The sequence below is a fragment of the Hyalella azteca genome, unplaced genomic scaffold (assembly GCF_000764305.2).
Source record: "Hyalella azteca isolate HAZT.00-mixed unplaced genomic scaffold, Hazt_2.0.2 contig1382, whole genome shotgun sequence".
Classification (NCBI taxonomy): domain Eukaryota; kingdom Metazoa; phylum Arthropoda; class Malacostraca; order Amphipoda; family Hyalellidae; genus Hyalella; species Hyalella azteca.
In genome coordinates this window covers 754654-779486 of record NW_025931701.1, presented here as the reverse complement: position 1 = coordinate 779486, position 24833 = coordinate 754654, and the positions used below count along the sequence as shown (strand labels likewise).

General features: G+C 40.5%; 1 protein-coding gene across 1 annotated transcript; it reads left to right on the top strand.

Moving 5' to 3' along the window:
* Positions 1-2480: 2480 nt before the first annotated feature.
* Positions 2481-23416, top strand: LOC108670909 (acetylcholine receptor subunit alpha-like 1). Its single transcript, XM_047882520.1, has 6 exons — positions 2481-2751; positions 13072-13116; positions 18833-18942; positions 19791-19971; positions 20697-21554; positions 23065-23416. The coding sequence occupies exons 1-6, from the start codon at positions 2524-2526 to the stop codon at positions 23260-23262; spliced, it is 1620 nt and encodes a 539-aa protein (XP_047738476.1). The 5' UTR covers positions 2481-2523; the 3' UTR covers positions 23263-23416.
* Positions 23417-24833: the final 1417 nt, after the last annotated feature.

Genomic DNA, 24833 nt, shown 5'->3' with positions numbered 1-24833 from the left:
CGACGTCGTAGGATTACGTCACACGTTACGTCGTCTCTTTAACTTACGCGGTGTTGCTGGAATATAATAATTAATTTTTGATTATCCCAGTCAGGATTAATATTTGGAATGTGATGACCCCATCCAGTGGAGTGTGATGACCTCATCTAGTGGAGTGTGATGACAACAATAACATGACCTCATCCAGTGGAGTGTGATGCCACAATCAGTGGAGTGTGATGATCTCATCCAGTGGAGTGTGATGACCTCATCCAGTGGAGTGTGATGGCCTCATCCAATGGAGTGTGATGGCCCCACCCAGTGGAGTGTGATGACATCATCCAGTGGAGTGTGATGACCTCATTCAGTGGAGTGTGATAACTCCATCCAGTGGAGTGTGATGACCTCATTTGGTGAAGTGTGATGACCTCATCCAGTGAAGTGTGATGACCTCATCCAGTGGCGTTTGATGACCTCATCCAGTGGAGTGTGATGACATCATCCAGTGGAGTGTGATGACATCATCCAGTGAAGTGTGATGACCTCATCCAGTGTAGTGTGATGACATCATCCAGTGAAGTGTGATGACCTCATCCAGTGGAGTGTGATAGCCTCATCCAGTGGCGTGTGATGGCCTCATTCAGTGGAGTGTGATGACCTCATCCAGTGGAGTGTGATGACCTCATCTAGTGGAGTGTGATGACCTCATCCAGTGGAGTGTGATGGCCTCATCCAGTGGAGTGTGATGATCTCATCCAGTGGAGTGTGATGATCTCATCCAGTGGCGTGTGATGGCCTCATTCAGTGGAGTGTGATGACCTCATCCAGTGGAGTGTGATGACATCATCCAGTGGAGTGTGATGACCTCATCCAGTGGAGTGCGATGGCCTCATCCAGTGGAGTGTGATGATCTCATTCAGTGGAGTGTGATGACCTTATCCAGTGGAGTGTGATGACCTCATCCAGTGGAGTGTGATGACTCCATCCAGTAGAGTGTGATGACATCATCCAGTAGAGTGTGATGACCTCGTCCAGTGGAGTGTGATGACTCCATCCAGCGGAGTGTGATGAGCTCATCCAGTGGAGTGTGGCCACCTCATTCAGTGGAGTGTGGTGACCTCATCCAGTGGAGTGTGATGATCTCATCCAGTGGAGTGTGATGACCTTATTCAGTGGAGTGTGACCACCTCATTCAGTGGAGTGTGGTGACCTCATCCAGTGTAGTGTGATGACCTCATCCAGTGGAGTGTGATGACTCCATCCAGTGGAGTGTGATGACTCCATCTAGCGGAGTGTGATGACCTCATCCAGTGGAGTGTGATGACCTTATTCAGTGGAGTGTGCAACCACCTCATTCAGTGGAGTGTGGTGACCTCATCCAGTGTAGTGTGATGACCTTGTGTGGTGAGTTGTTGATGTTATTTAACGGACTGAATTGAATCACAATAAAGCTTATAAGTTATCAGCATAAATTAGAAATAAATGAATTTTTTGTTTACAACGATTTTAAAAATGATGGTTCGGCGAAATCCCTCACTGGGAAAATTTATGGTTAAATGAAAGTGAAATTGACTGTTGGAGAAAATTTTAGTTCCAATAAAGTCGATGATTTGGAGAATTCGTTTTTCGAGCAAATTCGTGGTTAATAAAAATGGGCGATAACTCAAGATTTTTAGCTTTGGGTTGTCGAGAAAAATTCTTCTTTGGGTAAAAGGCTTTGTTGGGGGAACGGGTGATAAAGGGAAATGAGATTATTATTAATTGGTGGCTGAGGAAAATTTGTGCTTCGGGAAATATTTATGAGCAAAGAAATTTAGTCGTCATGCAATATTTAAAGTTGGGTTAGTGAATTGCCGAGATAATGTGAAGAAAAAATTGGTGCTGAAAGAATATTTGTGGTAATAATAACATTACGTGAATATGATCGCGGGAAAATCTAAGGCTCTATTAACGAACATTTTAGCGTGCTTTTAAAACACGTACATGCGCTGTCATGTACTGTACAAACAGTTTCCCAACGCTGCTGCTCGATTAAAAATGTTACATTTTTACAGTGGGCGAATGTTACAGAAGATAAATGTTACAGACGGCAAATGTTACAGAGGGCAAAAACTGCAGCTAAATCAACTGACATAACTGCCAGCAGCGACGAGCGCCATGTATAAAAACAGTGCTTTTTAGTTACCCCACACGACTCTGCGTGAGTTACGAATCTCATTCAATTAAATGGGGAATTCTCGGTCAAGAAAAAATAGAATGGAACTAAAGCTACTGCGGGAGAAGTGCGAGTTGAAGCAAACTTCTTGCGCTCATTAGGGTCAGAGTGGCAAGAGAAGCGGCGGCTGGAGTGCCCGGACATGCAATGCACTCCTCATGCCCTCCAGACGTGCACTGGGCCTACGGCAGTGGAGTGTGAGTGCGTGCGTGCGTGCGTGTACGGATATGGCCTCACTCCAGGCCTCAGCGCACGTCAGTCAGCCAGTGTGTTGCGGTAGTGCAGGTGAGGAGGTAGAGCGCCGGCGGCTCTCCACCCTACCTTTCGTCATGTCGCCCTCTACACTCGCACTTCCTCTCTTCCCGTGGATTTTAGTCCCTCTCTTCTTGACTTCTTTTATCGTCCTGTTTACTTCCCCGACGTGCGCTAACCCTGAAGCTAAAAGACTCTATGAAGACTTACTCAGCACTTACAATAGACTCATCAGACCCGTGGGTAATAACTCTGACAGACTTACCGTTAAACTCGGCCTCAAGTTATCCCAACTCATAGATGTGGTGAGTGACCCCTTACTGATGTAAGTTTGATAATCCTTCTAATCATGCAGGGTTATTATGTAAGCTTGATAATCCTTCTAATCATGCAGGGTTATTATGTAAGCTTGATAACCCTTCTAATCATGAAGGTTATCACTTAATCTTGATAACCCTTCTACTAATCAAGCTAGCGCTGTTCAGATCAAATGTCTTTTCTTGATTTATATAAACATGTTATAATCTTTTCTAATCTCTCAGCTGTTAATCCTCATGGCTCCCAATATATTTTTCTTTTGTATAAACTTAGTAATCCTCTGCAAAACAAAAATTTTAATACTTAGTTATTTTTATCCATACAAAAATTGGAAAAAATTAGCATTTATTTATGACTTAAACTGCATTGTCAAAAATTTATTTTTGATAATGCGCCGAGGAAGGAAATTTATGCGCGTAAGAAATAATGACATAAAATATGCACTGCAGCAGTGCCTGATATATGCACTGCAGCAGTGCCTGATATATGCACTGCAGCAGTGCCTGATATATGTGCACTGCAGCAGTGCCTGATATATGTGCACTGCAGCAGTGCCTGATATATGTGCACTGCAGCAGTGCCTGATATATGCACTGCAGCAGTGCCTGATATATGCACTGCAGCAGTGCCTGATATATGTGCACTGCAGCAGTGCCTGATATATGTGCACTGCAGCAGTGCCTGATATATGTGCACTGCAGCAGTGCCTGATATATGCACTGCAGCAGTGCCTGATATATGCACTGCAGCAGTGCCTGATATATGTGCACTGCAGCAGTGCCTGATATATGTGCACTGCAGCAGTGCCTGATATATGTGCACTGCAGCAGTGCCTGATATATGCACTGCAGCAGTGCCTGATATATGCACTGCAGCAGTGCCTGATATATGTGCACTGCAGCAGTGCCTGATATATGTGCACTGCAGCAGTGCCTGATATATGTGCACTGCAGCAGTGCCTGATATATGCACTGCAGCAGTGCCTGATATATGCACTGCAGCAGTGCCTGATATATGTGCACTGCAGCAGTGCCTGATATATGTGCACTGCAGCAGTGCCTGATATATGTGCACTGCAGCAGTGCCTGATATATGCACTGCAGCAGTGCCTGATATATGCACTGCAGCAGTGCCTGATATATGTGCACNCGAAGCAAAACCGAATGGCAGCTGCCTTATACCCCACGCTTCCTCTCCCCTTCTGGGGTTCTTGCCCAATTATTTCTCACTTTTGACAGCCATCTCCCCATCTCTCTCAGGCTTCTCCCTGTTCCTACATCCAGCTCCCTCCACTTCGTTTTTCTTCCTCATGTCAACTCCCCTCGTCTCCCCCTTCTTCCCCTCCCTAACGTCCCCTTGGGGGGAAGGTGTTTGTGTGGAGCTGCATTAATGAGCCCCGGCATAAAGGGACACTGGACAACGGTACACTGCGCTCCAGTAACTTGGCATTAAACACTGCGCATTGAACACTGTATCAAGAGCTTTAACACTGAGCAGTTTATCCTGATCACTGAACACCGTGCACTAAGTAATGTGTCCTGACATTAAATACTTTATATTGCGCAATATATACAAATACAAATTTTTACGGTTAGTTTACAATCCAACACCTAAAGTCGCAGCTCAATGCTGACTGGCGAAGTTACCAGCAGAACATCAAGTCCCCAAATATTCAGGGAAGACCAGGCAATGCGGGGAATGCCGTAAGGGGAAGCGGTGAAAAGTGGACGGACCCTGAGGAGAAATAGAGACCATCTAGCAGGCGTCGCTACTCCAAGAGTGTGCAAGAGACGCACAACGAGGGGCAGGTGGTCGGTCTCAGTGCTTTTACAGCCCTGCGGAGGCGGTAGCGGATACTATTCCAGTTGTGGTAGCTGAAGTGCTAAGGAAAGCGGTGTTGCTGCAGGCAAATATACTCATAAGGACAGAGGCTGGCATTATGCTGAGGAGCTCGTCCCATGTTGAGTGCACCACAAGATCGAAGTGTTTTGAGGCAATGTAAGGGAATATGAATAAATTTATACTATTCTCTCATAAAAGAAAGTAGAGTGTAGGATCTTCAGGGTGGCACCAACGAAGTCCGTTCAAAGAAAGAATGTCTTGGATGCAGAAATAGCACCCTTCCTGAACAAGGAAGTTCGACTGTAAGATCTTTCCCTAATTTAGTGATGGGTGGAATGAGACTTCAGTCCACGACGTCTGTGATGGTCAGTTTTTTCTCTATCCAGGTTTGGAATTGTATAGAGGTAGAGAAACTTAACTAGTGTAGAGTTGCTGAGAAACACGGTAAACACCCTATTAGTCGGCATATGTGTGGTTGCCTACTAGCTAAAAAGCTGACAACCCTTGACGCGTTCTTTTCGTAAAAGAAAAGAATAAATGATTGATGGCATTCAGTTTCAGGAGCCATCAATATCCGACCATCGTTTGTTATTAGCGGAGAGGACAACCTCAATTGAGAATTTGCCCAGGGTCAGACCTCAAATTGACCTGGCTAAATTTTTACCATTGAAGATCAGACTTGGAGGCAATAGGGAATGAACGCACTGAAATCGTCTGGAGTTCCGAGTTCCATTAGAAAAGTATTGATTTTTTATGCACTAAACTACGCAAGAAATTATTGCAGTTGAGCAAACGTCATTCTGATGTGAACGGGCTGGCCCTGAAATTCGCTGAATTCCAAGACACTGGCGATTTCTTATAGGCATCATGGAATTCTTTCAAAAATCAGTTCCAGGAGACAGGAGGTCGGGAAACATCGAGTGTGGACAGGATGACAAAATAATAGTATCTAAAAACTATCAACGCTTTCAGCACCGGCAACCAATGGATTTACGGCAGTGCTGCCAACGAAATGAGTCGGAACACTGAAGGCCTTAGTCACAACGCTCTAGAAAGCATCATTGAGGGAGGCAACAACGCCTGGTTATTTCAATGTGAGACTGGTAACACCGATACTATACAAAGGATATGCTAATGGCTGACCTCAAAATCGCAGAGCACTTATTTTGACGTCGCAAATAATCAAAGTATTTTTAGAAGTTGGTGGCTTGGAAGCCTATCCGTTGTATAGAAGAGGTTAATTGACCTACTTCATGATCTAAAACACGGATTCTGGAGAAATTACTCTTGGTTGTCATAACTTGGTTGTCTAGCGTATTTTGGCATAACCAAAGGAAGAGGCCGACTTCAACGTACAATCCTTGGACTTTTCAAAAGCTTTCGACAATTTGACTCTAGGGTCGTATAACTACGGCTAAGGAAGAGCTGCTCCGGCTGATGGGAAGGAGAGAGTTTGCTGGCGATGATCCATAACTTTCTGACGGCACAAGCCGTCGCGGTAAGAGACCCAGCATTGAGCGAGGCAAGGGTAAAGATCTGAGTACCACCAAGCAGGTTCGGTTCTTGGCTTATGTTTTTTGCTCATTCGCATGGCTGACATAGAGCTAGAATTTAACCACGAGAAAGAACTGACTATCCGAGAGAATTGACGAGGATTACCAACGACATAGTCGGCGAGTGACTGCAGAGAAACGATTTTACGTTCTAAGACTGATTCCAGGTGAAAAACGTGCAATGCAATGCCTTAAGTTTAAGTACTGAGATGCACAGTTGGTTTGGATGTCGGGGTGATGCACAACTACTTGCCATTGGACAGCGCAGAAATTGAGGTGAAGCAACTCGGTGGCGACCTCTGATTGTTTTTGGGTGGTACCACGGCCACGTTAGGTGACCGCTTGATGTCAATGAATTGGCAACGATCGAATGAGAGAAGATTGGGATGGATCTGACAGACATCTCGAACAAGTGAAGCGTTGCTGATGCTCTGACTATACGATCAGCGTCATCGTGCTGAGCATAAATGCTGAATCCCAGATCTAAATCCCTTTGACCCACTACCATCAGCTGGATGAAGCAACATATCTTTAATCAGCTTCCCCTCGTGGAGGCAGTTGCGCACGCTGCGTAAAACCCCGTGGCTCTGGCGACGGGGTCAACCTGACAGCCAACAACAGGAAGCAGCGGTCGAAAAATGCGATGAATTAGCGTGCCACAGATGCGGACATTCAAACCTTTATAGCGGCCACTGTAATCTTTTTACCGAAAATTTTTCGAGTTTAACTGAAACATTCATCAGTACCGCTAAATGTTGATGACGGTGTAAGTAATTGATCATGAAGGCTTCATTGTAACTGCTTCCGCTGTGCTGTGGTTGCGTCATTCATTAGTTTTTTTTATATTCCTGCTGTGTTTCTGATTTGCCGTTGTTGTTTTTAGCATTTCTGCGCATATTTTTCATTTTTAGCGCATTTTCTCATATATGGAAAAAATGCACTATATTGTGCTCGCCATGTCCGTCCGTCTGTCTGTCTGTCTGTCTGTCCGTCTGTCCGTCTGTCCGTCCGTCTGTCCGTGACTTCCCGTTTTCGTCGACGAGAAAATGCGCTCTCTGTCACTCACTGCAGTGAGTACTGAGTTATATTTTTAATGTTGCGGTTGTCGTTGTCCGCTCTGATGATATTTGAAAGCAACGATTGCATGGAAGTGAATAGTGCTGAAAGTAAATCACTTTTTACCTTTTTTGAAATTCCCATAGTTCATGCCACTCATTAACATCCGTTTAGCTAAGCAAATGTAATCCTTAGTAGGAAAAAGGTCACAATGGTAAGTGGCACAGTTTCTTCATATTATGAGCACGAGGGATTTTCGAAAAGAGAAAAGCACGGAGGCATTCAGTTAAGCTCGGTAGGAGATTGGGTGATAAGATCCATTTGTTTAACTCTGGCATGGGAAGTGGTTCACGTCGGTCTATCTTTTGAAGGAAATTGCTACTAATCAGACCTGGAGTGGGAACAGTTGTTCTTCCGCTGCCCCAATTTCTTTTCCCCGTATAAACTGAGTTGTCTCTAGAGTCCCGAAGATCTACCAGATTGGCTTGAGCTGTTTGTGCTGATTACCTTTAACATGCGCTTTTTATCGACGTATGAGAGACGGTTATTATCGTACACCGTAGGTTAAGATAACATGGAAAGTCCATTGATCACAATCACTTCCTTAGTGATAGCCCGAGAAATCTTGCAGCATGGCCCTCCCCTTTTATACTTCCGTTGTTTAAGTCACTTTGGCATGCAGTGTGACTCGGTATTCAGACGGTGAGCTAGTACAAGAGTATTAAGATTATTATAAGATACCTAGGCTCGTACAAGATCGTAAGATATCATCATGAGCTCGCACAAGAGTATGAAAAGTATCACAAGATATCAATTTACAAGAGTATCGATTTATCTCCGAGCTGAAGATCCACCACCAGTTATACGTCATGATTATCGAGTCTATATTAATAAATAATTTTTGGAAACCTCATCCCATATCGAGTTTATGGAACCAGCATCCCCATTGAGTCAGTGTCACTGCGGCTAGCCGCGGCTGGGCCCAAGCGTCGGGTCGTAAAGTGCGGCGCAGAGAACATGTTTGGCCGCGACAGCCAGCTGAAAATGGCATCTGCAGTGGCAGAGGCCATTTTATGTTCTGCAATCCAATACATTTGTTGTCCTTGAATTGCATTTGTTTTTCTGCTGTGCCATTTGTTGTTCTGCTATGTCATTCGTTCTTATGCAATGGCATTTGTTGTTCTGCAATGTTATTTGATATTAGACAATTGCATTTGTTGTACTGTAATACATACAATGTAATTGTCGTAAAAAGAAGAAAGCACTTTAATGGAATGATGCGAATTGACTCCAATGATTAATACGTATTCTGAAAATAAACAAGATGGCATGATTTGTAGCGAAATTTAATTCATATGTTGGACGTAAATGTTCCAACATCTGATTTCTGGCAAACCTTGTCATGGACTCAAGATTGAGCTGCCCATGGTTTGGGAAGAATTAATCAAAATGAATTAGCCGAGTGTACTGAATGCTGAGTAAATTAGGTATGATTTGTGGGAGAAGGTGATTTGTTCAATGTCTTCACCGTTTATTATGAGTTAAGGCGAATAAATATAAGTTATTTAAAACATATCGATAAGTGATATCTTGTATAGCAGTCAAAATAAAACTCAACGGACGGACCCTTGTATATATTTTTTCAAACACTGTGATCAATTTTCCGAACAAGGAGATGACTGTTGCCCTCACAGGATATGACTGTTCCCCTTATAGGGGATGACTGTTCCCTTTGTAGAGGATGATTATTCCCCTTTTGCACTTATTTGACTGTTCGGAACGATAAAGTCAAGAGTGCAGTATACGAGACTGTTCCGAAAGGTACATATTAAAGAGTGTATAGTATACAGTACTGTATCGAGATATATCGTCCCGAGTACAGTGTACATGACCGTTCAGAACAGTATAGGCGCAAGCACATATACATTAAGATGCAGAAATGTAGGTAAGAGGAGCAGTGCTTCGGTTCATATTATATTTAAATAAATACATGGCAATATCTTTTATTGAGAATTCGTCGCTATTCCGAAAACATGTGTCGTCATATTTACAATGTAATTCCTATATGAATTATTATTTCTAAGCTAACACATTTGTCGGCATCTTCATAATGCTATTCCTACCTGAATCATAGGTCATACTGACTTTCAAAGGAGCTCAGGCGGCACCTGAAGAAGCTAGGCACTTCAAGGCAGCAATCCAATTTAAAAATTCAGTGCCACACCAGCCATGAACTCTCCAGACCCACAGCGGCACTCTGCGTCACAGGAAAATTAGAATATCGTTTTAATAAATTACATCAAAACAAATAAATAAATTTTTGTAGATTAAATTCCCAAGTATTGCTGGCCCATGCAAAACACGACTCGTCCCTTCGAGTTCTGACGAAAAGTTCGCGCTTTTTACACTCGTCTTCGTGAAAATTTTGAGCAGATACGTAAAGCTTCGCTATAGATTTTCCAATAATCTCAACGTCTTCAAAAGCTGGCATAAATCCGCAAAAACTTTTTCTGATTCTCAAGGCTTGACTGAGATTCGCAAAGTTACATAAAGATTTGCATAAGTTCGAAACAATCATTTACAATTTTTAATTATGTTTTGAAATTTTCAGATCATCGATATTCCTTATTTTTCGTGAAAACTAGCAAAGGCGTGTGGGAAGGTTTTAGATTTTAAGCGATCTGTTAATATTCACAGAGATATTTTTTCATCTGCAAATATTCTTAGATATTTTAAAGTGCACTGATCTGTTAAGATCTGCAAAAATCTGTTGAAATTTAAAGCGATCAGTTAATGTTACCGAGATTTGTTAACATTTAAAGAGATCCGCTAATATCTGCAGAGATCTGTTTATAGATGTGCTCAAATTCAATCAAGTTTTCCATAACTTTATCCATCCATTGAACTTCTTAGTTTTCTTCAAGTTGCCTATCAAGCATCGCTTTGTCACCAATTACCAACAGAAACAATTTAAAGCTTAGAAAACTCTATACCAAACTTCTTCCACGGCTGAAAGAGTTTGGGATTCCAAATAACAAAATTCAAACTCCTTGTTCATGGAGTCGGGTTGAAGTTCTGATCAATTTTCAACTTAAATGAATTTTTCGTCCTTGGGATCAACGATTTCGAGGAAGTTGTTTTATAGCCTCCATTTGTCCTCAGGACTTAAGCAGCTGAGCTCCTTAAAGGCTATAGAGCGACCACAGATCCACAGATCTCTTCTAATTTAAAGGATTCTTTTAAAGCACCTACTCAGGTCCTGTTTGAGTGGTCTTTTTATACTCAATGTACTACTTTTTTTTCTGGATCTTTTCACAAAGGGACAAATGGATTTTGTTTGTGAAATCCTTCTAATTGCTGGATTTTAAATACTGAGGCTTTTTATTAAAGTGTTGTAGGTCCACTGTTATCCTATTGTTATGCTACTAACCACATTTACCACACTCTATTCACATGACCGCTCTGTCCCTATTCAAAGGAAGCGTTTGATCCTTAAGAAAGCGTCCTTTGTTGAGGCTCGAACAAAATTTCAAGTAGCGGCTGTCTGCACCCATATCTCGTCCTCCCGCCTCCTTTAATTTAAAGAAATGCTCTCTGCGACATGACAAATGTGGCATGCCGTGTGGCATATGTGGCAGCATCAGGGCCCGGACTGCGCTGTGTGCCATATTTGGAACAAGGGGACATGTCCCGGCATCTTTAATGCACACGGGAACATGTCCCGTCATTCGTAATGCAAGGCATGAGGTAACATGTCCCGGCATTTGTAAGTTATTACGCTGGATAAATTTCATATCGAGTAACATGCATACAATACGCCGTACATCATACATTTAGAGAGGGTAAAGAATACAAATTTGAGAGTCGTAAACTGCTGTGGAGAGTCGTAAACAGCTCTGGCGAGTCGTAAACAGCTCTGGAGGGAGTCGTAAACAGCTCTGGAGAGTCTTAAACAGCTCTGGACAGTCGTAAACACCTCTGTGGAGTCGTAAACAGCTCTGAAGAGTTGTAAGCAGCTCTGGAGAGTCGTTAACTGCTCTGGAGAGTCGTAAACAGCTCTGGAAAAAGTCGTAAACAGCTCTGGAGGGTCGTTAACAGCTCTGGAGAGTGTCGTAAACAGCTCTGCAGAGTCGTAAACAGCTATGCAGAGTCGTAAACAGCTCTACAGAGTCGTAAACTGCTCTGCAGAGTCATAAACAGCTCTGGAGATAGTCGTAAACAGCTCTGCAGAGTCGTAAACAGCTCTGGAGGGTCGTAAACAGCTCTGGAGAGAGACGTAAACAGCTCTACAAAGTCGTAAACAGCTCTGGAGAGTCGTAAACTGCTCTGGAGGGTCGTAAACAGCTCTGGAGGGGGTCGTAAACAGCTCTGGATAGTCGTAAGCAGCTCTGAGGAGAGTCGTAAACAGCTCAGGAAAGTCGTAAACAGCTCTGGAGAGAGTCGTAAACAGCTCTGGAGAGTCGTAAACAGCTCTGGAGAGAGTCGTAGGAAGCTCTGGAGAGTCGTAAGCAGCTCTGGACAGCCGTAAACAGCTCTGAGGAGAGTCGTAAACAGCTCTAGAGAGAGTCGTAAACAGCTCTGGAGAGTCGTAAACAGCTCTGGAGAGTCGTAAACAGCTCTGGAGAGAGTCGTAGACAGCTCTGGAGAGTCGTAAACAGCTCTGGACAGTCGTAAACAGCTCTGGAGAGTCGTAAACTGCTGTGGAGAGTCGTAAACAGCTCTGGCGAGTCGTAAACAGCTCTGGAGAGAGTCGTAAACTGCACTGGAGAGAGTCGTAACCTANCGTAAACAGCTCTGGAGAGAGTCGTAAACAGCTCTGGAGAGAGTCGTAAACAGCTCTGGAGAGAGTCGTAAACTGCATCAAAAAATAGTCGTAAAGTTCTTTAAAAATATTCGTGTGCTGAACAAGTGGTGAAGAGCTTCGGAAATTTTAGTAAGCAGTTTACAAAATATTCATTACAGTTCAAATATTTTCTTATAATTTATTCAAAACTTTTAGTTAAAATATTTCTCTTCATAATGTAAAATATTCCTGAACATATCGAAAGATATTGGTTAAATATTGAAAATATTAGCGAACCGCATACAATATAATCATTAGCAACCGAAAAGTTATGCGTAGAAAAATAGTGAAATATTCTTAAACATCTTGGAAAAAGTGTTGGGCGATGACTTGATAGTAATTCTTTAAGTTAATAGAGAATATACTTAAACTTTCTTTTATATATCCTAAACCACTTGGAATAAATTTTTGATAGGATTGAATAAATTGAAAAATATTCTTTCGCAAAATCGTTTAATAATATTTGGAAGCAGGTTAAAAATTATCCGTAGAGAGTTCGAAGATATTAGCAAAGAGTTGAAAATATCAGTAAGAAACATGAAAATACTGGTAAATAGTGGATAATCTTCGTATTGATATTGGAAAATATATATATGCAATCATTAAACAATTCAAAAGCAATTAATTTACGAAACGCATTTATTTTGATTGCCTGCCAATTTTATTCCTGAATATTTCTTGATTAATTATCATGTAATCGATCACTAATTTCCTTTTAATTTTACAGAATTTTTATACTCATCAATACTCACCGCTGTCTTTTTATTGAATTGTTCTACTTGTAAATACACAATACTGTCTTTCATTAATTTTTATAATCATATATACTCACCATGTGTTTTATTGAATTATTGTACTCGTATATACTCACCATGTCTTTCATTGTATTGGTACACTCATAAATACTTACCACCGTCTTTTATTGAATTATTATACTCAAAAATACCCACCACTTTCTTTCATTGAATTATTATACTCATAAATACTCACCACTGTCTTTTCATTTGTTTCAGAACCTGAAGAACCAAATCATGACGACGAACGTGTGGGTCAACCAGGTGAGATTCTCATAAATGTTTCATGTGTGATGCACGTACATTATACACGTCCTCACATCTGTTAACGGCAGCCCTTAGACGTGTACATGTCAGCCCTCGTACGTGGTACAAATGTACATCTTTTTTCTCTTCTTATATTATTCAAGGCATTCATTTTTGTTGCTGGTAGGTAACAGCAACTTCCTTCAGAAAACATGACTTCTGAAATTTTATGTCATATTCTAGTTTTGGAGTGCCCTAGAAAATACGTAGCTATAGATCCTATCATAGTCTACTTAAATGACGTAACGAACTAGCAGAGAATAGTAGTAATTAGTGCACACAATTTTTTTTAATTTGAGATCAAAGGATCTACTAAGTAAATTCTTTATGTCTCTATTGAAATAGTTTCTGAGACAAGATTCATCCAAGTTTTATAACTTCAGGAATACAAGTAAAATCTAAATATAGACCATATACACGCAGAATAAATTAAAACAGATAGCGCGATAATCGGGCTAAGTTACGCCAAAAGATATCTTTGTTGCACCGATAATCGGGGCACCAAAGTTACGCCAACATAACTATTATCATCGTTTGCATAATTTTGCAATGAAAAAAAGCAATACCAAAATACTTAAACTTTAAACACCCACCATTCGTGAGAGTCGTAAACAGCTCTGCAGAGAGTCGTAAACAGCTCTGCAGAGAGTCGTAAACAGCTCTGCAGAGAGTCGTAAACAGCTCTGCAGAGAGTCATAAACAGCTCTGCAGAGAGTCATAAACAGCTCTGCAGAGAGTTGTAGACAGCTCTGGAGAGAGTCGTAAAATGCTCTGGAGAAAGTCGTAAACAGCTCTGGAGAGAGTCGTAAAGAGCTCTGGAGAGAGTCGTAAACAGCTCTGGAGAGATTCGTAAACAGCTCTGGAAGAAAAGTAGTAAAAAACGAGTCGTCAATCGTTTTAAAAATAGTCGAAAAGTTCGTTGAAAAAATTCGTGCGCTGAAAAAGTGGTGAAGAGCTTCGGAAATATTAGTAAACAGTTTATAAAATATTCATTACAGTAAAAATATTTTCTTAAAAATTACTTAATATTTTTTTAGTATTTAAGTTAAAATATTTCTCTTCATAATGTAAAATGTTCGTGAACATTTCGAAAAATATTCGTAAAATATTGAAAATATAAGCGAACAGAATGCAATATATTCGTTAGCAGCCAAGAAGTTTTGCGTAGAAAAATTGTGAAATATTCTTAAACAGCTTGGAAAAAGACATCGACGATGACTTGATAGTAATTTTTTAAGTTAATAGAGAATTTCTTTAAACGTTTTTTCTTCAAATATCCTTAGCCACTTGGAATAAATTTGTGATAGTATTGAAACAATTGAAAAATATTCGTCCTATTTTTGGGAAATAGATAAATGCAAGCATTAACTAATTCCAAAGCAATTCATTTGCGAAACGCATTTATTCGATTACCTGTCAATTTTATTCATTAATATTTTTTGTTAAATTATTATTAATTTTCCTGTTAAATTTACAGAATTTACACATTCATATATATTAACAAAATTTTATTGAACTGTTGTACTCATAAAAACGCATCATGCCTTTTATTGAATAGTTTTACTCATACGTATATACTCACTACTGTCTTTTATTGAATTGTTATACTCATAATACTCAACTCTGTCTTTTACAGAAGTATTATACTCATAAATACTCACCACTGCCTTTTCATTTGTTTCAGAACCTGAAGAACCAAATCATGACGACGAACGTGTGGGTCAACCAGGTGAGATTCTCATAAATGTTTCATGTGTGATGCACGTACATTATACACGTCCTCACATCTGTTAACGGCAGCCCTTAGACGTGTACATGTCAGCCCTCGTACGTGGTACAAATGTACATCTTTTTTCTCTTCTTATATTATTCAAGGCATTCATTTTTGTTGCTGGTAGGTAACAGCAACTTCCTTCAGAAAACATGACTTCTGAAATTTTATGTCATATTCTAGTTTTGGAGTGCCCTAGAAAATACGTAGCTATAGATCCTATCATAGTCTACTTAAATGACGTAACGAACTAGCAAGGAATAGTAGTAATTAGTGCACACAATTTTTTTTAATTTGAGATCAAAGGATCTACTAAGTAAATTCTTTATGTCTCTATTGAAATAGTTTCTGAGACAAGATTCATCCAAGTTTTATAACTTCAGGAATACAAGTAAAATCTAAATATAGACCATATACACGCAGAATAAATTAAAACAGATAGCGCGATAATCGGGCTAAGTTACGCCAAAAGATATCTTTGTTGCACCGATAATCGGGGCACCAAAGTTACGCCAACATAACTATTATCATCGTTTGCATAATTTTGCAATGAAAAAAAGCAATACCAAAATACTTAAACTTTAAACACCCACCATTCGCTGGAATATCACAGTTATTCTAGGACACAGGTGCACCGCGCTGTCCAGCGTTCAAGTGCACAACAAATGAGGTGGCTGGATAAGCAGAAATAATTAACTAAAAACCAATGCCACAATATTCAGCTATTTAGATATGACGTCATGTCGATGTCCGCTGATGCGCACTGCGCACAACTTTACTCGTATACTAGAGAGGATCGCGTCCGGAGAAAAATCCTAATACAAGAATGAATAAGGAACCAATTTTAAAATTATCGACCAAGCACGCAGGCAAGTTATCATTCAGAACATATTTCATCAAAAGAAATTCATTAGACGTAGTTTTCGACGCCGAGCCCAAATGAGGTAAAACACATTGAATAATTTTCTTACTTTCAACCCCAGCATAAATTCAGGAACAACGCGTATACGTAAAATTCAAATTTGAGTAAATACCAATTAGAAGTGAATAAATTCAGATAAAATATAATATGAATAAATTCTAATTTAACATGCATAGGCTGGAATATGAAGTAAACTCTTATACTATGCTAATAATAATCAAATGCAATTCTATTTAAAACTGAATTCATAGAGACTGAGCAAGCTTTTACTCAAACCAGTGAACATTGCTAAACATTAGCCTGAATTGCCCGATATATTCAGTTATTGCAACTGAGAAACGCCAACTTGATGTTGTCTTTATATCCGTTGTACATGTGATCGTAAAATTCTTCAAGTCAAGATAATTTCAAGTTAAAATAATTGAAGTAAAGGCTCCCTCGAGAGGAATGATGAGAAATTTGAAACTTTCATTAAAATATCTATTCTAAAACGAGCTTCAAATCAAGAAAACATGCAATAAAGCAACCATGAAACCTCGTGAAAACTCATGCAAAAATATATTCGCAAAAATAGGAACATATGGAAAAAACCACCAAACTATCAATTTGTTTGCAAAGTTTTCAGAATCTACAATAATATTCGATACGTGAACTTATGGGTAAGATTTCGAGATACTCCGTTCATATCATTGATAAGATAATTCATATCTTTAAACAATGAATTCAGGCAAATTTAAATTCAATTGTTTCTCTGATATAAATGTTAGTACGTAAATTTTGTACAATAAAAAAAGCCATAGTCAGGTTTTAAACGTCGCATAATATTACTAGCGATCAACAAACGTATACGTTTTGTTAACATTTACGTCCATTTGGGTAAAGACCAGAGAATTTTTTTTTTTCATAATAAATTTCTTGTTTGTTTATTTCATTGAGTCAAACTGAACTTTTGCTGGCGTATAGGAAGATCACGAGCAGGTTACAAAAAATAATAGAATACCACGATTCGACTATTTCTATATACCTACGCACTTTTGTACCCTGCGGTAATAGTTTTCGTTTTAGAAATCTGCCCGTCAACCCACCCCACTCTTTATTGTACCTTCACACCGAATGGGTCCAGCAGCTCCGAGAGTGATTTTATGATTTGGGACTTGACCGCTGGTATACAGATTTATGGACGTTGAAATCGATCATTTTTTTCAACGAAAACCTTGTCTCAACAATGCTTATAGTTTTTATCATCTTGAAATTGTTAATCGAAAGGTGTTGGCGTCATTTAGCCCATTCGTCCACTCATTGAACTGCATTTATTTTATATATATCGCTTTCGTGTGAATTTCGTCGCTCTATTGACCATATTTTTATTTTTGAAACTTTGAGCTAATTTTGGAACTGGTCTGCAAAACTTTTCGACGAACTTACTTTTTTCTGGTCATTACCTTTGCCTTTCTAGTAAATAACATACTCACTCAGACAATTTAATGTTTACAATAATAATAATATTTTAATTTTGATTTTAATATTGAATTGATACTGTACTAAGCTATTGCAATTTCTATTTTTTTTCAATTCACGATAGACGTGGACCATTTCGTCACTGCTGGACGAGAACTAAATTTCTACACTAAAATGAAGAAAGTAAGACGAACACAAATAACTCATTGAACTGCATTATTTAGATCATCAGTAATCCTACATAAACTTTGTTATGAACGCAAGGCGCGACACGTTGAAGGCGGGCGTAGGAAATTGCTGTCAGTTGGAAAGCAACTGACAGCAATGTTAGTTCAGTAGGAAATTGCTGTCAGTTGAGCGTTGCAGCCACCACATACGCAGCGGCGGGCATACGGTAGCCGCAAAGTTTAAAAGTGTCTCATACGGTAGCCTAAAATTCTCGATGTGTCTCATACGGAGGCCTCTAAGTCTCAAAGTGTCTCAAACGGTGGCTGAGTCTCGAAGTGTCTCAAACGGTGGCAGAGTCTCGAAGTATCTCATACGGTGGCTGAGTCTCAAAGTGTCTCGCAGTGACATGCAGTGTCCAGCAAAGACGTGAATTGTCACAAATACATCATAGTGTCTCGCAATGTCCCTCATGTCTCGAAGTGCCCTGTTCGCCTCGCATTGTCTTGGAGCTCCTAGCAGTGTAATGCAGTGTCTTGAAAGTCTCACAGCGTCTCGTAATGCCCTGCAGTCGTCCACAACAGAGCACAATGATCTTGTCTCGCAAGTCTTGCCCCCGACAAAGACTGCAGCGCCGGCGTAAGGAAATTAAACGCGAGATAGCGGCCTCTGTGGGGTGGAGCGGCGTCGGTGGTAAGGGGAAAGGCTGCGGGGCAGCGTTAAATAGGAGGTTGAACGAATAGTAGATAGGCGATATTTTTGAGAAGACCGACATTATTCCTATGAACAGAGCTGGGCAGCGCTACTTTGAAATGTAGCGGCCGCTACCGCTACATGCTCTAAATGTAGCGCCGCTACCGCTACCGCTACTGAAAATGTAGCGGCCGCTACATGTAGCGCGCTACTGCCCACCTCTGGTAGCAACTAACATGTTGACACTAGTAGCAGACTGAGGTTGACAACATTACACCGAAATCTTTCGTACAGTTTTATTCTGTAATTTATATTATGTATGTATAATGCTGATTTTTAAATAATATTTAAAACTATTAAGTAAAATCTAAAGGCTTTATCTATAAATGTAGCGGTAGCGCTGTAGCGGCAAAACCTCGTATCGCTACTTAAATATGTAGCGGGCGCTACCGTTACCGCTACAATTGCTTAAATGTAGCGCCGCTATATGTAGCGCGCTACTGCCCACCTTTGCCTATGAATATAGCCCGGTAAATGTGAAGTATCACTCACAGTTTACAGTCTAGAAACGATCATTTTTGCACAGAATATTAAGATCACTTCCCACACCCTCATCCCAAAATCAAGTGACCTCTGACCCTCTCCTCCCCTCCTCTCCCCTGCAGGAATGGAGTGACTACAAGCTGGTGTGGAACCCGGAGGAATATGGTGGAGTACAGACGTTACATGTGCCGTCCCAGCACATCTGGCTACCTGATATTGTACTTTATAACAAGTGGGTGCTCAGGCTTACTTTGTATTTAATAACGAGGGTGCGCATTTACGGCAGGGTTATCCACGAAAACTTCTGATTTGAAAGCTCAATAAAAAAAGAACTAGTGAAGACACCATTACTAGATAAATTCAATTAAAAACAACATTAACCCCATTGTTGGCCCTCATTGTCAATCGACAAATGAGGCCCACATTGACAATGCGTTCAGTTAGTCGATTTTTGAAGTTCCGTTGAACTTGCTGAAGCATATTGACGGGTATGTTGGCGACGGCTTGGCGCATGTTGTTCTTCAAATTAGCTAGAGTCCTTGGACAGTCATTGTAAACAATTAATTTAAGGTAGCCACATACAAAAAATATCATGGAGTCAAATCGGGGGATCGGGCCGGCCAATGGTCACCTCACAAAGAGATGAAGCGCTGTACAAAATTTTGTCGCAGACAGAGACAACTCTGCAAAACGGTTATTAGAAAAGTACGCCTCGACAACAAACGCACGCTGCTCACTTGTTCAATTCATGGTGTTAACTGACTAGGTGCAACGCAAAAGTTTATGACCTTGTAGTATATGAAATATTCCCTGCCATTTTCCTCCAACATCTGGCTGCTTTGCGCGAAATACAGAACAGGAAGTTTCCTTGAATCACCATGTAAGTACTGTATTATAACTTAACAAATAATTACATACCACTAACTACCGTTACACATGCCTGCAACGTGCTACATGATACATTATGCCGACGCACGATAGAAAATTTACATGAGTAATAATCACTTGTCATTAATAACCAAAGAGTTTATATGAGTAATGCTAAAAATTTATACGAGTAATGGCAATCCCGTGGTCCAGCGCTGACGGTAACTACGAAGTGACCATCATGACGAAGGCCATCCTGCACCACAACGGCCGCGTCAAGTGGACACCCCCCGCCATCTACAAGTCGTCGTGCGAGATCGACGTCGAGTACTTCCCCTTCGACCAGCAGACCTGCTTCATGAAGTTCGGGTCTTGGACCTATGATGGCTACATGGTACGTATACACGGAGTATGTTTAGTGGTACGTGGTACATCATGGCATACGTGAGACCTTCTTCATGAAGTTCGGGTCCTGGACCTATGATGGCTACATGGTACGTATACACGGAGTATGTTTAGTGGTACGTGTTGCATCGTGGCATACGTAAGACCTGCTTCATGAAGTTCGGGTACTGGACTCAAAACCGCTTCATGTGATGTATACATAAAGTATGTTGTGTAGTACCGAGTACGGATCGAGTTTCTGAGAGCGAATCAACTGATTCTATAATTAAAAGGTTCGTAGGAATTTAAAAGCAAAAACAATACCACAAAAATTCACCATATCTTTATAAGAGAAAACGTTTCGGAGTCCAGCTCCATCGTCAGTTCACAAAATTCAGTTCAGAAGAAGTTCAGATCTAGAAACACAAATTTCGTACATTATGTGGGAGACGCTATGCATTGAGTTCCACAAAAATTAATTTGGGTGTATCTTAATGCTCTACATCTGCCTTGAATTACCATGACTGCTCACAAATGATTTTATATTCAAATAGAATGATCTAGTGAGCAGTTATAAAGAATGTCGGGACTTGCTTCGATCAATCTCATTTTATTAGGTATAGTATAAAAACTTATTATATGTACGAGACTCGTTCCCTCTACAAGAAATGTGACCTATTTTCAACTTGTCACATCTTGATAATTCGTTACACATACATGACTTGCTCCACACAGGTGGACTTGCAGCATCTAGACCAGCGAGCTGACAGCAACGTGGTAGACCCAGGCATAGACCTGCAGGAATACTACATCTCCACTGAGTGGGACATCCTGACAGTGCCAGCTGTCAGGAACGAGAAATTCTACCCATGTTGCGAGGAGCCTTACCCTGACATTTATTTCAACATCACCATGCGGCGCAAGACATTGTTCTATACAGTAAACCTCATCATCCCATGTGTAGGAATATCGTTTTTATCAGTACTTGTCTTCTATCTTCCTTCGGACTCTAATGAGAAGGTGTCGTTGTGCATCTCCGTCCTACTTTCGCTCACTGTATTCTTCTTACTTTTGGCTGAGATCATTCCTCCTACTTCTCTCTCTGTGCCGCTGTTAGGGAAGTATTTATTGTTTACAATGATATTAGTAACTTTTTCTGTTATGGTCACCATAGGAGTACTCAATGTCAACTTCCGATCACCGTCCACTCATAAGATGGCGCCGTGGGTACGCTATGTTTTTATAGATTCCTTGCCCAAATACCTGTGGGTTGAGAGGCCTAGCAAAGATGAGGATGAAGACACAGACACTCTGGCTATAATAACCCCGACATCAGACACGCTTAAATTTGATATCGATGACGCACCTTACGATATTCCTGCGATACCGCCGTCCCGTTACGACCGCGATAGATACGGCGATAGTACAAAGTTTTTTCCCACCGATACCTTGGCCCTGCCCGCCCCTCCACCCAGGGTGGACGATTCTGCGTTGATTGATGAACTTGACGACACACCGAGCACTGAACAAAAGACCTACACCAGCATCAACTACATCGCCCAGCACATGAAGAATGTGGACACCTTCGAGGAGGTATGCAGAGTAACATTAAAAATTTGAGGGTATGATGAGAGTGGTAACTTTCGAGGAAGTATATTAGTGCGGTGGAAACTTTGAGGTAATGTAGAATGTGGACACTTTCGAGGAGGTGTGCATTGTGACGATTCACCAAGAATATAAAAGCAAAGCTTTTATAAATTCCGAAATGCACTCATTGAAGATATGTGAATTTACTTGGCGTTTTCTTTTCTTTTAAATTTTTGGTGAACTTTGAGGCAATGATTCGAGCGGGCACTTTCGAAGAGGAAGGCAGTGTGACGTTAAAGATTTGGAGGACGTTGAGAAAGTGGACTCGTTTTGGACTCGTTTAACAAAGGACGAAGAATGACTTGAATTCATTCAGAAGACATGAAGGACGAGGACTCTTTCGAAGATGTATGGAGAAAGACTAGAATATTTGAGGAAGACATGAGACGTGTGGACCATTAAACAGGGAATAGAGTGCGCATCGATTTCTTGACTATAACGTGGATGATAAAGATGCGAATGTGGTTTTACGGAACTTGAAATTTATATATCAAATGTATATATGCTTGAAGAGTTCGTTTACGATAAGGATCGTAACGAGGAGCTATGATTGACGACACACCGAGCACTGAACAAAAGACCTACACCAGCATCAACTACATCGCCCAGCACATGAAGAATGTGGACACCTTCGAGGAGGTATGCACTGTGACATTAAAAACTTGAGGGTATGATGAGAGTGGAAACTTTCGAGGAGGTATGCAGTGTGTACAAACAAACGTTGAGGTAATGTAGAATGTGGACACTTTCGAGGAGGTATGCATTGTGATGAGCTTACCAAGAATATAAAAGCAAATATTTTATAAATTCTGAAATGCACTGGCGTTTTCTTATCTTTTGCATTCTTGGTGAACTTTGAGGCAATAGTGATTCGAGTGGGCACTTTTGAAGAGGAAGGCAGTGTGACATCTGGGATGAAGAGTGACTTGGATGCATTCAGGAGACATGACGGATGAGGACTTTTTCGAAGATGTGTGCAGAAAGACTAGAACATTTGAGGAAGACAAGAGACTTGTGAACCATTAAACAGGGAACAGAGTGCGCATTGGTTTCTTGAGTATAACGTGGATGATATAGATGCGTATGTGGTTTTCCGGAACTTGAAATGTATATATGCTTGAAGAGTTCGTTTACGATAAGGATCGTAACGAGGAGCTATGAAGAGAGCGACTTGAATGATTCGACTGATCTGAAAAGATATGGAATGATTTGAGGAAGGTCGGATATATAAGGAAGGAACACAGGTGAACGTATGGGCATGTTTGTTAAGTGTAAATTTCAGTTGGCCTATAATTTTCACGCCTCACACTTGGTTTTTAGCTTAACAACAAACTGCAATCCACAAGACTACGTTTAACTCAGCAACAATTGGCGGTTTAAGTAAGTAAGATGCTCTAACCACACATAATATAAGTAAATTCATTGAATGTAACCCAAATTGCTTGGCGTGTCACAGATCGAACAGGACTGGAGGTACGTGGCGATGGTGCTGGACAGGCTGTTCCTTTGGATCTTCACCCTGGCGGGGGTGTTGGGCACGGTGGGCATCATCTTCAGGGCACCTGCCCTGTACGACACCACCCCACCTATCGACGTGATCATGTCCAAAGTTGCTCAAAAGAGAGGAGCCGACTACATGGGCCCCGAGAACTAACATTAATTTAGTTCACTTCGCCAAAGTTTGAAAGCTTAAAACGTCTAAAAACTTTAACATTTTTTCCATGGATTAACTTTAACGAAACTAAATAACATCAAAATGGGCAACACCAAACCAATTTCTTCTACTTAACTAAAAAGTGCAAATTAAAAATCTGGGGCTGGCGTTAACTCGCGTTATCAGGTCATTAGATGCGGTGCTAAAAATTATTAATGTTGCCAAATGGCTGATTCCGTATCGAAGCCACGGTTAAACTTATTCAATTTTATAAAAGTTGCGCTTATTTGCAACTAGGTTAAAGCTTATAAGTTATTGCTTGAAGTTGCATCGAATTATAGTGGTTTTTCTGTCATCAAATTTTTAAGTTCAGGTAAATCTGCATTTAAGTTCATAGAATTCATTTTTCCGGCTGAGTGTGAGCTTGATTAGTCCGTAATAAAAATTTGTCAAGTAATGATGAAAATTATTGGCTAGTCTTAGGAGTCAGCAAGTTGTGGTGAACTTGATAAGCAAGTTTTATAATCATTACATAAGTTCATAAGCTGCTTATGCTCAACCATGATCTCTCCAGACTCATAACGCTTCTACGTACGTTCGATTTAGATTATAATTGTAAGTTTATAAATAAATATAAAATAGGAATAAGCTAAGTAATTACTACTACGAGGTGTAGGATAATTATTAGTAGTTTCTACTATAGTTGTTTACCGTTGTTGGATCTTAAGTCCACTGCAAAACTGAACCTTCGTTCAAATCAACTAGCGAGAAAATGTATTACTGCCCAAGCCTTTCGAGAATCTAGTTCGTGTCGCACGTGATTAAGAAGTCGCGGTCGTGTCAAGGGAGAATATAACGCGTATGATTCACTGGCATATCGAAGGCGAAGTTTCCCATTTACCGGCGTAATTTCCGCCCTCAAACAGTCGGGCAGAGGCTACGGCGTAGGCCTGATGCGTATTCTAAGAAGTTGCACCTGTCAAAAGCGGAAACTTCAATAGGCATTGATGCCTATTCACCTAAATTGTAATAAACCCTATTTCAAATTCTGTCGCTGTCATCGCATCTATATTTTTAGTAGAGTAACAATGATTAATTATCAATTTGATTAATGTTGATACTTTTGCTAACGCTGTTCATTGGTCACTGTGCAGTTTGCTCCCACGAGAAGGAAAAATTGTAATTTTATTAATGAGCTTGCAGGAAAAAATAGTGTGAATTTCTAAAAATTTTAATAAGTGTATAACAAAAACATTAGTGAGAAACGCCGACGGTAGTACGGTTGTTCATCCGTGCCCCACCTTTGAAGGTTCGTAATTTCCTAACCGTAGAACGACCCAAGCAAGCTCTATATATACATATAATATCAATATAAAATATATTATTCCATATATAGTATTTAATAATATACATTTAAGCGTTGCCTGGTCTCATATACATGGTACGAACTCACGCCCAAACGACGCCTCTGATCGGCTACATTTAAATTGCGAGCGGCGCGGCCTAGATTCCCGATTGGAAACATTGTAAAAAGTTTGATTTATAAGAAAATGTTTTAAACTCTTTCATGG

What these genes read in the sequence shown, in the direction of transcription:
- LOC108670909 (XM_047882520.1), top strand. Translation starts at nt 2,524, where the DNA reads ATGTCGCCCTCTACACTCGCACTTCCTCTCTTCCCGTGGATTTTAGTC. An exon ending in GGACCTATGATGGCTACATG is followed by an intron (nt 19,972 to 20,696) that starts GTACGTATACAC and finishes TGCTCCACACAG; the next exon opens with GTGGACTTGCAGCATCTAGA. An exon ending in ATGTGGACACCTTCGAGGAG is followed by an intron (nt 21,555 to 23,064) that starts GTATGCAGAGTA and finishes GGCGTGTCACAG; the next exon opens with ATCGAACAGGACTGGAGGTA.